At 45.6% G+C, this 15,194-nt stretch overlaps 1 protein-coding gene and 1 pseudogene across 1 annotated transcript in view; both read right to left on the bottom strand.

The window, feature by feature from the left end:
• The window catches only part of LOC126183924 (dystrophin-like), a gene marked incomplete at its 5' end in the record, with an annotated part of 303,215 nt that overhangs the window by 217,541 nt on the left and 70,480 nt on the right, over positions 1-15,194 (bottom strand). Inside the window, one exon of the mRNA XM_049926270.1 lies at positions 13,559-13,703. Within this exon, the coding sequence (XP_049782227.1) occupies positions 13,559-13,703 (145 nt within the window). The remainder of the gene's footprint in view (positions 1-13,558; positions 13,704-15,194) is intronic.
• On the bottom strand, positions 962-1,079 carry LOC126185678 (5S ribosomal RNA; annotated as a pseudogene).

The following is a 15,194-nucleotide window of genomic DNA, read 5'->3' as shown; positions in this document are numbered from 1 at the left end:
ACCGTGGACGCGTCACACGACGGGAAGGTCGCCACATACCCTCTTACCCACATTTCACCCCTTCGTTTGACGCCTCAGCGATGGAGGACAGAACCGCGACTCCTAGTACCAAAATCAAACAGGTTTCTAGCAGAGAAAAAACATTTCTAACACGCGACCGCCCAGAATCGACACGAAAATGTCTCAGCAGGTGTCAATGAAACCACCCCTTCCATAGCGGTGGTTTCGCGCTCGAAAACGATAGTTTGCAGTGTCATGTACAACAGGACGACATTCTTGACAAATTTTGTCACTGCTGACACCGCTTCCCTCCCTCTCCCCCCCGCGACGACATTTCAACCCTTTTATAAGGGCATCGTTAGATGGAACCATAACGAAGTGCTCTCATCCCTTTGGAGTGTAGCGTAACCGTAAGTTTTGCTTTGGTGGAGCCGCTAGGGACAGTCAAAACCATTCGAGGAAATCTTAGCATGATCAGAAGCAGAAAAATGTTATTTAGTCTTTTTCACCCCTCTGTGACGTATGTAAGGGGGGATGTGACACTGAAACGCACGTGAATAAAACGGCAATAGTTCTCTCTGAGGCCTCCCATTTCAGCAACAGCGTCAGTGCCACCTGCGCACCTTTGTTGGGCACTTTAAAAATGTCTTTGTACAGAGATGTCCGTCTGCCTAGAGGGTGACAATTACTGAACTATATGAAAAAAAACGTAAATTAGTTACAAACTGCGGCGTGCACACACTTTATTCAACACGTAAAAGCACTCCGTCTTCAGGCCACAAGCGGCCCATCGGGACCATCCGACCGCCGTGTCATCCTCAGTTGAGGATGCGGATAGGAGGGGCGTGTGGTCAGCACACCGCACTCCCGGGCGTTATGATAGTTTTTTTGACCGGAGCCGCTACTAATCGGTCGAGTAGCTCCTCAGTTGGCATCACGAGGCTGAGTGCACCCCGAAAAATGGCAACAGCACATGGCGGCCCGGATGGTCACCCATCCAAGTGGCGGCCACGCCCGACAGCGCTTAACTTCGGTGATCTGACGGGAACCTGTGTATCCACTGCGGCAAGGCTGTTGCCCTTATTCAACACGTAAACGTTACTAAATATATTCGGATTTAGGTTATGACATGTTCGTTCTGCCTGCCATCATTGGTGATGAAGTGGCACAGACAAATAGCGAAATTCTGCATGAGCCGCTGAAGTGTCGAAACATCGATGCTGACGATGACCTGTTAAAAGGCTCTTTTCACCTCAGCAATGGTTTTGCTGTTATTGTTGTACACCTCTTCTTTAAAATAGCCCCACAAAATGAGTCGCATGTGTTTTGATCCGGAGAATAAGGTGGCCAATCGAGGCTCATGCCAGTCGCCTCTGGGTACCACAGAGCCAGAATGCTGTCCGCAAAGTACTCCTCCAGGACATCAAACACACTCCTGCTTCGATGGGGTCGAGCTCCGTCTTGCATGAACCACATCTTGTCGAAATCAAGGTCACTTTGGGTAACAGGGATGAAATCATCTTCCAAAACCTTCACGTACCGTTTGGTAGTCACCGTGCCATCAAGGAATATCGCACCGGTTATTCTGTGACTGGAAATTGCACACCACAGTCACCCGTTACAGGTGACGAGACTTCTCGATCACGAAATGCGGATTCTCAGTCCCCCAAAAATGCCAATTTTCCTTGCTGGCGGATCCATCCAAATGAAAGTGGGCTTCGTCGCTAAACCACGCATGCATGCGCATACTAATTCCCGCCATGCCCACGGCTAACCGTGCAGTTTGAACGTCCTGACGCAAACCGTTCAGAAGTAAAGATGATTTTATTCAATGTAGTCCAATAGCTGTCACCCTGCATCTCTACCCACCGACTAAACAGGCAACGCTTTCGCTACCCCTTTGATTTCGCATGCGGTCAGCAGGTGCTAGTGTAGAGCGGGTAGCTTGTCCCGCCTGTGGGTAGGGATCGGTGCATAGGGATTCTGGAGGGACACATTTTAACAGTCCCCAACAAAGGTGCTCGAGTGCCACCAATGGTGTTGCCGAACTGGAGAGGGTCTTAAAGGTATTCTTTGTCATTTCATTCACGTGCATATCAATCTTCCGTGCACACGGCACAGGAAGGCGCGAGACGTGAGGGATGAGAAAGCAGAAACACCCTTTTCTGCTGCGGATCACGATCAAATTTTGTCGGATGTGTTTGAATGGTCCCTAGTGTTTCCACCCTGTATACCAAAACTTACGGTCACACTATATTACAAAGGGGTGAGGTCACGTTCAATGTGGCTCCAGGTCTGCCATGTCCTTAGAAAAGGGATGAGTCGTCCAGAGGGCGCCAACAGCAAAATTTGTCTGTTGTATATCGCACTGCAAATGTCGTCTTCGAGCACAAAATATATGAACTCCCCGGAGGGGGAGTGATTTCATTGAAACCCTTTACGTCAACTCACGAGGCCTTTTCGTGTCAATCCTCTGCGGTGGTGTGTTCGATATTTTCCCTCGGCCACCCATTACAAATCAACATGATTTGTACGCTAGGATGATGATGATGATGATGATGTTTGGTTTGTGGGGCGCTCAACTGCGTGGTTATCAGCGCCCGTACAATTACCCAATCTTTGCTCAGTCCAATTTCGCCACTTTCCTGGATGATGATGAAATGATGAGGACAACACAAACACCCAGTCATCTCGAGGCAGGTGAAAATCCCTGACCCCGCCGGGAATCGAAACCGGGACCCCGTGCTCGGGAAGCGAGAACGCTACCGCGAGACCACGAGCGGCGGACTTTGTACGCTAGGCGTCGGGGGTTCTGACATTCAACGCAGAGGCGTTAAACAAAGGTGCGAAATGTGGGTAAGAGGGAGTCCAACGACCTTCCCATAGCGTAACACGTTCAAAAATGCTCAAATGTGTGTGAAATCTTATGGGACTTAACTGCTAAGGTCATCAGTCCCTAAGCTTACACACTACTTAACCTAAATTATCCTAAGGACAAACACACACAGACCCATGCCCAAGGGAGGACTCGAACCTCCGCCGGGACCAGCCGCACAGGCCATGGCTGCAGCGCCTTAGACCGCTCGGCTAATCCCGCGCGGCTGCGTAACACGTCCACAGTGGCATTGGGCCGAGTTTTGGTGACATTTGGTGCCACTGTGACATCATTAAACTACCTCGCACCTCACATGAACTTGTGGGCTCTGACCTTTTATTAGCACGTGTCACCGAGCCCGAGGCTGACGTCGTTGGGTGCCACGCTTTTGCACCTTTACAGAAAAAGGTTGCAGGCACCCCTGAGACAAATTTTAAGCACATTCCAGGGTGCTTGATATCGCATAACTAATATTTAACCCACCATATCTGGCAAGAACAACATATACCAAAAGAAAAAAATCGAAGTTTTGCCCATAAAGACCACGTTTTTGTAGTGAAATTACTATCTCGAGCTACCCTCTCGCGTTTGCGAACCAAAGTCTTAGTCAGTCGACACAGCAGCTACAAATTCTTACGAACAACACATTTCAATCAAAAGTGTTTACGTGTACAATAAAGGCATTTTTAATTTCCAATGCGCTTCACCTCACTATAACCTCTGTGTGAGAAAAATATGCGTAGAGAAAGAAGAGGTGAAGTATTTCATTAACTTTCCACGCATTTACTCCTATATAACAAACCTGATGATATCTAATATGGTTTCATGAGAGAGAAGAATACCTCCAAAAACCTCATGCAATCTCACTTCAGAACAGACGTCTAAGTCGATTCCGTTTGGAAGAAATCAATACTGAACAAGGGTGCATGGCTCTTTGTAGGGAAGTGTCTACACGGCGCACACATCGTTCCTGAGGCATGAAACACAGGCACAGTGCTCATATTGTACGCTTCGGTGGTGACCATTCGTAATTAACGGAACAACGGAACTAACTACACAGGCCGCTGCTGCCTGTCATTCATTTGCTCCATGCCTATTGCGTAATTATGGACAATACAGCAATCTCGACGTCATACACAGAACTTCATCAGCCGTACTGCGAACGATTCATCGCGTTCCTCCGACTCAGGGTCATCCGCTTACACTAAAACGTGAATGCTGGTTTCAAAGCCAATGTGCGTGTCGTTATGACCAGACGCATATCCATGCGTTTTATTCTCACCCTCTAACAAATTTGAGATGTTTTTGAACCATATATGGATCGATCTTCGAGTGTGTTACAATACGATCGTGTTTGGTTACGTCACTGATAGAAAACAACTTCGTTGCAATAGTTTGTAGCGGACAGAAACTACGATTCGACTGGAACTCTTGCAGATAATAGTCATAGCATCATCGGAAACATCCTAATGTAATGTAATTCAGCAGTCGCTCATACATAGGGCTAGGGTTTTTATGACAGGGCACATACTTTTCGGTAGGACTGATATATTCCTTAAATACATACAAATGCTTCTTATGAAAAAAAAACTACACGAATTATTGTAATTTGTTCAGTTATATTTACGCATATGTGGTCAATTCTCTCTGATGGAGTATACTTTACTGTCCGATTAAAATTACTTGATTTGGCTTCGTGAACTCTCCCGGGGTCTATAACATTCCCTGCCATTGCGGGAGAGCCTACATTGGACAAACGATTCGTACGGTCCTGGATCGTTGCGTGGACCATCATCGCCAAACGCGTTTATTTCAGCTAGAAAAATCTGCAGTGGCGGAACATTGTCCTACTGAAGGACATAAAATGTTGTGCGATGAGACACAAGTGGTTGCCCCTGCGTCGCGGTATTTAGACTGTGTAGTGAAAGAATATTATAGACAGAGACAAGGGGTATTCTTTAAGTAAGAGTTGGAACCCAGTTTTGTTTGACATTAAGAAACAACGGGCCTTGTTTCGGTCATCAAAAACCGTCAATAGTGTCTGTTATCGATTTATCGTTTCCGCGAGCTTTCACCGACGGCGCGCAGTTGTGTCTGTCGCTAGAGGGCAGTTATGTCCGCGCACCCGCAGTGGACCCACTGCCGGTGTATGAAGGAGCAGCCGCAGCGTGTTTGATTTCAGTTCCGGCAAGTTGTTGCGACGGCCTACTCAGCTGAAGATGGCGGTCAGGTGGACCACTAAAATACTGTGTCCAGATGACGGTTGTTCCGGCAGGAGACCCGACACCGATACAACCAAAAAATTACTTGATAGTTAACGCTTCAAGTGTTGGAGCTGGGTCCGTAGGTCGCGGTGGCCGTGCGGTTCTAGGCGCTGCAGTCCGGAACCGCGTGACCGCTACGCAGGTTCGAATCCTGCCTCGGGCATGGATGTGTGTGATGTCCGTAGGTTTAAGTAGTTGCAAGTTCTAGGGGACTGATGACCTAAGATGTTAAGTCCCATAGTTCTCAGAGCCATTAGAGCTGCTTCCCTCTAATCAGAGCGCTGAACGTCACGCACGAACCGCTCACCGTTGCCAAACTGTCACAACAATTGCCCAGTCCACTTCCAGTTCCTCGTCCGGCTGTCTTTCTTGGTACGTTTGGATCCCGAATCATGGTTCTGGAACTTTTATTTCTTATTTCATCTCACATGATAACCACACCAAAAGCAAAACACAAACACACACACACACACACACACACACACACACACAATGAAACACACACATCTTACAGCACTGACCAAATACTGCTCGATACTTCCGCGCAAGACGCGATTCAGCGTCACATATGCAGTTATCATAATCGCAGAGATCGGCTTGTGTTAGATAAGCTTCCCACGACATTGCGTGAAACCAAATTTTTGAAGGCTCAACACATAACTGCTTCACCCAGTGTTTTGGCATAGCGCAATGGTTGGCGTTCAGACCTTACACTGAGAATACGACACAGCAGTGCCTCTGTTATTCAGAAATACGAAGCAAAGTTCCTTCGGACATTCATGTATGTATTCGCAGTTGCGAATATGGACAACCGTTAGCTCTATAATGGAATGACGACAATGAAAATATGTGCCAGACCGGGACTCGAGACCTGATTTCCCGTTTGTCGCGAGCGATCGCCTTACCTTTGGCTACCAGAGCACAGTTCACTGCCAGACCCAAACTTCCGTATGTCGTCAATCATGTGTCTACATCCTATACTCGTATATCCATTATGGATATTCCCGTACAGGGGAGACATTTTACTTCGAAGTCGCCAGCTCGGTGTCGGCGGATAAATATGATATTGCAGTGTCTGTGTTATTCAGAAATACGATGCAAAGTTCCCTCGGACATGCATGCTTGTATTTATCCGTCGACACCTGGCAAGCGACTTTCAAGTAAAATGTCTCCCTGTACGGGATTATACATAATGGATGTACGAGTACGGAATATAGACACATGATTGACGACATATGGAAGTTTCAGACTAGCCGGGAATCGTGCTCGGATAGCCATATGGTAAGGCAACCGGTCGCGATAAGTGGGAAATCCGGGTTCGAGTCCCGGTGCGACACAAATTTTCGTTTTCGTCATTCCATTATACAACTCATGGTTGTCCATATTCGCAACTCCGAATACATTTAATGTATTACGTGGAGCAAGTCGTAGGTCCGGATCTCGTCAAATGTAGCTAATTTTTTTTATTTCTAAATCTATTCAGTTAACTAACTTAAGTGCAGTATCCAAGGTTCTCGGGTGTCCAGCCGGATCCGATCGTCGAAGTTCGACGATATTTCGGCGAATAACCGTTCCGCCATCATCAGGTGTTGCTGATGAATCACCAGCACCACCTGATGATGGTGATGATGGCCACCCGGAGTGGCCGAGTGGTTCTAGGCGCTACAGTCTGGAACCGTGCGACCGCTACGGTTGTTGGTTCGAATCCTGCCTCGGGCATGGATGTGTGTGATGTCCTTAGGTTAGTTAGGTTTAATTAGTTCTAAGTTCTAGACGACTGATGACCTCAGAAGTTAAGTCACATAGTGCTCAGAGCCATTTGAACCAACCTGATGATGGCGGAACGGTTATTCGCCGAAATATCGTGGAACTTCGACGATCGGATCCGGCTGGACACCCGAGAACCTTGGATACAGCACATTCGCAGGGAAAGCCTCAGATCACAACTTAAATGCAATTTTTTTTATTTCTAATACTTTGGCGTCCTATTTTCATCAGCGCATTCACCTTTTTATGAGCTTTTTTTCTCCTCCTAGCATTCTTTTTACGTCTGGAATCTACCTGTGTCGCTTATAATCTGCAACCAAATGTCAACGGGGACTGATCATCGGCTGGCAACGCGGCAGCACGTGTAGCTAGCGTCAGCATAATTTCAGGTACATCGAAATCTAACATATACTCCTCAAGTCACCGAACGCTGCGTGGCAGGGGCTGTACCACTACTAGTCATTTCCTTTTCTGTTCCACTCGCAAACAGGGCGACGGAAAAACGACTGTCTATGTCTCCGCACGAACCCTTATCTCTCTTATCTTATCGTCATGGTCCTTAAGCGAAATGTATGTTCTGCAGTCAGCTTCAAATATCGGTTCTCTAAATTTTTTCAATACTGCTCCTCGAAAGGAACGTCGCGTTCTCTCCAGTGATTCCCATTTGAGTTCCCGAAGCATCTCCGCAATATCTGCGTGTTGTTCGTACCTATGTTAGCGAAAAATGAAAGTTTACTTTTAGTGCTGAAACTGAATTTTTTCTGTCTTCAATTTGCACGTAAAGGTTAGCTTTAATAGCCGTGAACAAAGCGATCATTACTTTAGTCCTGCTGCAGATTGCTGACTGCCATTTTGTCGGATACACTGCACATCACGAGGCTGTGGTTAGCTTGGGACACGAGTTTAAATTCAAGGCTACAAAACGCGCCGTCTGCGGCTGTTTAGTCACTAGTCACTTAAAATCAGTCGCACTTCCGCCATACCTCGCAGCGGCCACTTCCAACATTGCTCCACGTTACACATTAACAGCATTTGTGAAGCGACCCGCCGTGTTTTCGTGTCACCTACAACCGAGCGGTAGCCGGCAGCCGATGTGGCAACACGGTAGCAGCAAGTGACACACGAAAACTATCAAGTAATTTTAATCGGTCTGTAGTAATTAAATAATCGTATATATTACATTTTCATTATTTCGAGAACTAAAGAACTTTTCTCAAGTAATTTCTTTCTTCGGCATTCACATTTCCCAGAATGTTCAATGAGGCTTTTTGCGGATGATGCTGTGGTATATCGAGAGGTTGTAACAATGGAAAATTGTACTGAAATGCACGAGGATCTGCAGCGAATTGACGCATGGTGCAGGGAATGGCAATTGAATCTCAATGTAGACAAGTGTAATGTGCTGCGAATACATAGAAAGAAAGATCCCTTATCATTTAGCTACAATATAGCAGGTCAGCAACTGGAAGAAGTTAATTCCATAAATTTTCTGGGAGTACGCATTAGGAGTGATTCAAAATGGAATGATCATATAAAGTTGATCGTCGGTAAGGCAGATGCCAGACTGAGGTTCATTGGAAGAATCCTAAGGAAATGCAATCCGAAAACAAAGGAACTAGGTTACAGTACGCTTGTTCGCCCACTGCTTGAATACTGCTCAGCAGTGCGGGATCCGTACCAGATAGGGTTGATAGAAGAGATAGAGAAGATCCAACGGAGAGCAGCGCTTCGTTACAGGATCATTTAGTAATCGCGAAAGCGTTACGGAGATGATAGATAAACTCCAGTGGAAGACTATGCAGGAGAGACGCTCAGTAGTTCGGTACGGGCTTTTGTTGAAGTTTCGAGAAAATACCTTCACCGAAGAGTCAAGCAGTATATTGCTCCCTCCTACGTATATCTCGCGAAGAGACCATGAGGATAAAATCAGAGAGATTAGAGCCCACACAGAGGCATACCGACAATCCTTCTTTCCACGAACAATACGAGACTGGAATAGAAGGGAGAACCGATAGAGGTACTAAGGGTACCCTCCGTCACACACCGTCAGGTGGCTTGCGGAGTATGGATGTAGATGTAGATGTAGATGTAAAGCGAGGCAATTACATCCTGATACTGATTTGAACACCACAGTGATTAACCTGCGACCGTAGCGGTCGCTCGGTTCCAGACTGTAGCGCCTAGAACCGCACGGCCACTCCAGCCGGCAATATGGACTTCACCTTTACGCAGCACTGAGTTTGTGTGGCCTCTTGTTACTCTATGAGCAGGTAGCTGCTTAAGCCATTCTGGACCCTGGACTGTAACCGAGTGTCTCATTTTGTTATTCAGTTTTGTTCAAGTCGACTTCGTGTGCAGCATAGTTCAGAAAAACTGCCTGAAGTGAAGCAAAGTGCTGAAGGAAAAGTACAACAGTTGATGAGAAAGCAATTTCGACTGATCGTAAAATAACGTGTTGTAAACTATGCGACGTCGTAACAGTAACTGCGGAGAAGCCATGTAACGTTCAGCAGCATGTGGCAACAGGAAACACAAACGTGTAGAACAACGGATTGAAGGTGCAAAAACATTACAGCAAACACTCCTAAGGAAATCCCGCCAGTCGTATTCGCCATTCTGTGAAGAACTTTGTCCTCAAATTCCTCTAAGTAACTGAACCGCACAGAATTTCGTGAATTCTTATAGAAATACACAGGCAAATTTCTTCCCGATTCTTCCACATTAAGAAAAAAAAACCACATCAGCTGAAGCTACGAAAAAACAATGCAACAAATCAGACAACGGTTGGTAAACATAAAAATATGGATATTAATTACTGAAACCACAGACTCCTTGGGAAAATGTATTGCAAGTGTCATTGTGTGAATTTTGGAAGAAGATGGTCGAGCTGAAAGGTTTAAAATAAACTGTAAACATTTAGAAGAACTCAATTTCTCTACCATTAGAAAATTGTTCGACAGTTCTGTGGGTGCCCTATGACCCGAAGATGATACATATGAAATGTACTACTACTTAACGGATGCTGTCCATTATGATAAATGTTGCCGATTCACTAAAAAAATTACACAGTAAAATGGCGCATGTGAATTGTCTAGTTCACGCCTTACAGGGATTCGCAGAAGAGATTCGTAGTAATCTCAGCGATTTTGACAAATTTATTAGGCGTGTCAAAAAGGTATTATTGAAAGCTCAGCAGCATTAGGTTGTTAGCTCCAGAAATTTCCTCACGACCGTCTTTCATTTTGACAAGGTCGGAGTCATGGATTTTTAACTGCAACTACACTCCTGGAAATGGAAAAAAGAACACATTGACACCGGTGTGTCAGACCCACCATACTTGCTCCGGACACTGCGAGAGGGCTGTACAAGCAATGATCACTCGCACGGCACAGCGGACACACCAGGAATCGCGGTGTTGGCCGTCGAATGGCGCTAGCCGAGCAGCATTTGTGCACCGCCGCCGTCAGTGTCAGTCAGTTTGCCGTGGCATACGGAGCTCCATCGCAGTCTTTAACACTGGTAGCATGCCGCGACAGCGTGGACGTGAACCGTATGTGCAGTTAACGGACTTTGAGCGAGGGCATATAGTGGGCATGCGGGAGGCCGGGTGGACGTACCGCCGAATTGCTCAACACGTGGGGCGTGAGGTCTCCACAGTACATCGATGTTGTCGCCAGTGGTCGGCGGAAGGTGCACGTGCCCGTCTACCTGGGATCTGACCGCAGCGACGCACGGATGCACGCCAAGACCGTAGGATCCTACGCAGTGCCGTAGGGGACCGCACCGCCACTTCCCAGCAAATTAGGGACACTGTTGCTCCTGGGGTATCGGCGAGGACCATTCGCAACCGTCTCCATGAAGCTGGGCTACGGTCCCGCACACCGTTAGGCCGTCTTCCGCTCACGCCCCAACATCGTGCAGCCCGCCTCCAGTGGTGTCGCGACAGGCGTGAATGGAGGGACGAATGGAGACGTGTCGTCTTCAGCGATGAGAGTCGCTTCTGCCTTGGTGCCAATGATGGTCGTATGCGTGTTTGGCGCCGTGCAGGTGAGCGACACAATCAGGACTGCATACGACCGAGGCACACAGGGCCAACACCCGGCATCATGGTGTGGGGAGCGATCTCCTACACTGGCCGTACACCACTGGTGATCGTCGAGGGGACACTGAATAGTGCACGGTACATCCAAACCGTCATCGAACCCATCGTTCTACCATTCCTAGACCGGCAAGGGAACTTGCTGTTCCAACAGGACAATGCACGTCCGCATGTATCCCGTGCCACCCAACGTGCTCTAGAAGGTGTAAGTCAACTACCCTGGCCAGCAAGATCTCCGGATCTGTCCCCCATTGAGCATGTTTGGGACTGGATGAAGCGTCGTCTCACGCGGTCTGCACGTCCAGCACGAACGCTGGTCCAACTGAGGCGCCAGGTGGAAATGGCATGGCAAGCCGTTCCACAGGACTACATCCAGCATCTCTACGATCGTCTCCATGGGAGAATAGCAGCCTGCATTGCTGCGAAAGGTGGATATACACTGTACTAGTGCCGACATTGTGCATGCTCTGTTGCCTGTGTCTATGTGCCTGTGGTTCTGTCAGTGTGATCATGTGATGTATCTGACCCCAGGAATGTGTCAATAAAGTTTCCCCTTCCTGGGACAATGAATTCACGGTGTTCTTATTTCAATTTCCAGGAGTGTATTATTACCGTAACTTGATCGTTGTGAAACGCATCATTTATTCACTCGATACCGCTGAGGCCGCTTCAGTTGGACCAGCCGTAGAATTAATGTCTAATGATGAAATTTCAGGCAAACTTTCGTAAATAAAATCAGATTTTGGATTTATTCCTGTTGCTGTAGCTACTCTAAAGCAATCAGATATGCCACTAATAAAGCAGGAAAAACAAGTGACAAAATGTGAATAAATTAGAAACTGTTTGTGATAAAGTGGGAAAAGAAGAGTCAAAGAAAATATAAAAAACGTTACAAAAAGAAGAGTATCAAACACTTTGCTCCGTTTTAATGATCTTATTGGGTGAAATGTTCTCTAAATCATTTAGGTTTAGATTCAACTGATATTGTCCATTTCAAACATGCTTCCATTGTGTCAATGTAGTTGTCTGACAACAGGAAATCTTGCTCATTTTAAAATTTGCACAAGATATTCATTGTATACTTCAACTGGCAGCTCTTCAATTGAAGTAAAGATGAAGGTTTCAAAAAAAAAAATCACAGGTTAACTGCAGTCTGATTAGGTTAATAAAAAATCACGCTACATCACCACATTTCATAGTTCAATCTGCTTCTCGTGTGTATTTTTTAAAATAAATAGTTCATTATCATATACTGACTTAATAATTTAATTTACAACAGACTTTTTGCCTCATTTTATTGCTCTTAGGTCACTTTTTTGTTATTGCGCATATTTTTGTAAATTTTTGGTCATAACAGCATTTTTTGGGCATTTTATGGTGACTTTTAAGTCATAAAAATCCTAACCCTACTCATACATATTTTTCACCGGTCTAGGATCCTTACCATACAGATTTAATGAGCTGAAGAAAGATAATTATGAGAAGAATTGCGCGATTCTCCGCCAGTCTGATTAGTCGTGAGAGCGTCTCAGGAACGGTCAAGCAACTCCAATGGTAGACACTGCAAGACAGCGTTGTGCATTGCAGGGTGTCGTACTCTCTAAAGTTCGCAAGTTCCCGTTTCAATGAACATCTTGCATAATGAATACGGAAGGAAAGGTACGGAAATATGGGATTATACGCATGGGAACCGACAATACATCTCCTCGCACCGACAATCTTTCCTCCAGCATACCATCCAGCCAAACATGGCTGGATGGCTTACAGAATAAAAACGAAGATGTAGAATAAGATAGAACTCGGATGAAATTTTCTCAAAAAATCAGCAAGTAATATGTTCGTTTCCGATCAACGTTGTGACAAATTCCTTAAAGCGTTTATTAATGATTCTTTCAGCAGCCGCAGTACTTATATTAGGAGACTAGTTTCGAATCTTACAGGTTCATTTTCAAGCCTGGCCTACCGAGGCAGCACTGATCTTAATAATAAACATTACAGTGGCAACACACGCTTTATACATGTTTACAGAATGAATGTCACAAATCACACATGCCTCTTACAAAGTCAAAATGAGTCTGATGTTGACTTGGCAAGAGGCATGTGTGGATTGTGACATTCGTTGTGCGGACATTTACAGAGGATGTGTTGCCAGTCTGACGTATATTATTAAGATCAGGCGTTGTCAGTACAGTCTCAGTAGGTCAGGCTTGAAAATGAACCTGTAACGTTCGAAACTAATCGCCTAATATAAATACTGCAACTGTTGACAGAATCATTAATAAAAGCTTTAAGGAATTTATTAAGGAATTTAAAGAAGTTACTGGTTCCCTGTCAACAAAATGTTAAAACTGAAGAAAGAGTTGTGACTGGTATCTTACTTATCATGTGGCGAATTCAGAACAAGGGCAACGTTTTGAATCCGATTTTTGTGAAACGGTATTCGAATTTATGATCTGACACCAACGACTTTCTCGACACACCAAGAATTAACAGAGGCACATCAATGGATCTTTTGGCAGCTGAAAACTGAGCAAACGCTAGATTGAGACGTACCTGCTGCTTCTGAAGGCTGGGCACGTCTCCACCTATGGGGCCCAGTCCAGTGAGCTCCGTGTCCTTGCGGATGACCCATTCGATGAGCTCGCGCAGAGACAGCAGAAGCGCGTTCCAGTGCTCTGAATTGCTCTCCAGTCGGTTTCTGCAAAAAAGAAGACGATTTCTGGGGTGACCGATGAACGATATACATTTACATCGGAGAGATCTTACAATAAAGTATCTGTAATAGTGACTTCACCTCGTCTTTCTTGTTCATTAAAAAACAGCAACACTGACTAAAAAAGGGTGTAAGACAGGGACGTGGTCTTCCGCCCTTGCTGTTCAATCTGTACATTGAAGAAGCGATGATGGAAATAAAAGAAAGGTTCAGAAGTGAAATTAAAATTCAAGGTGAAAGGATACCAATGATACGATTCGCTGATGAAATTGCTATTCTCAGTGAAAGTGAAGAAGAAATACATGATCTGCAGAATGTAATGAACACTCAAATGAGTACAGAATCTGCACTGAGAGTAAATCGGAGAAAGACGAAAGTGATGAGAAGTAGCTGAAATGAGAACAGCGAGAAACTTGACATAAAAAAAAACTCAACATCTGAGATCATCAATCCTCTAGACTTAGAACTACTTAAACCTAACTAACCTAAGGACATCACACACATCCATGCCCGGGGCAGGATTCGAACCTGCGACCGTAGCAGCAGCGCAGTTCCGGACTGAAGTGCCTAGAACCCCTCGGCCACAAGGGCCGGCACTTGACATCAGATTGATGGTCGCGAAGTAGATGAAGTAAAGGAATTCATTACCTAGGCATTTAAATAACCAATGACGGACGGAGCAAGGAGGACATCAGCAGGAGCACTGGCAAAAAGGGCATTTGTGGCCAAGAGAAGTCTACTAGTATCAAACATAAGCCTTAATTTGAAGCAGAAATTTCTGAGAATGTACGTTTGGAGAACAGCATTGTATGATAGTGAAACATGGACTGTGGGAAAACCGGAAAAGAAGAGAATCGAAGCACTTGAGATATGGTGCTACAGACGAATGTTGAAAATTAGCTGGACTGACAGGATAAGGAATGAGGAGGTTCTGGGCAAAATCGGAGAGGAAAGGATTGTGTGGAAAACACGGACAAGGAAAAGGGACAGCATGATAGGACATCTGATAAGACATCAGGGAATGACTTCCACGGTACCAGAGGGAGCTGCAGAGGGTAAAAAAAACTGTAGAGGAAGACAGAGATTGGAATACAGCCAGCAAATAGTTGAGGACGTAAGCTGCAATTGCTACTCTGAGCTGAAGAGGTTTCGACAGTGCACAGGAGAGGAATTCGTAGCGGGCCGCATCAAACCAGTGAGAAAACTATTAAAAAAAAACCTCAAGCGAAGGTAGAAACAAATAGATGAAGTGTTATATCAGCTGGCTTCTTCGTCAGGAACTGGGCGAGAGAACCCACAAAATAAGAGTAAGGGACGGATAAAAATGGAATGGTGTATGGCATCTGGGATGTTCGATCGCCTGGTGCAAGTCTTTTTATTTGGCACCACTTCAGCGACGTGCACGTCTATGACGATAAAATGGGGATTAAGACAACACACACATCTAATCTCGATCGGAGAAAATCCCCGTCTCGT

This window comes from Schistocerca cancellata, chromosome 4 (assembly GCF_023864275.1).
Source record: "Schistocerca cancellata isolate TAMUIC-IGC-003103 chromosome 4, iqSchCanc2.1, whole genome shotgun sequence".
In the NCBI taxonomy this organism is placed as follows: domain Eukaryota; kingdom Metazoa; phylum Arthropoda; class Insecta; order Orthoptera; family Acrididae; genus Schistocerca; species Schistocerca cancellata.
Note: the sequence above shows the minus strand (reverse complement) of the source record. Positions and strands in the feature narration are given on the sequence as shown.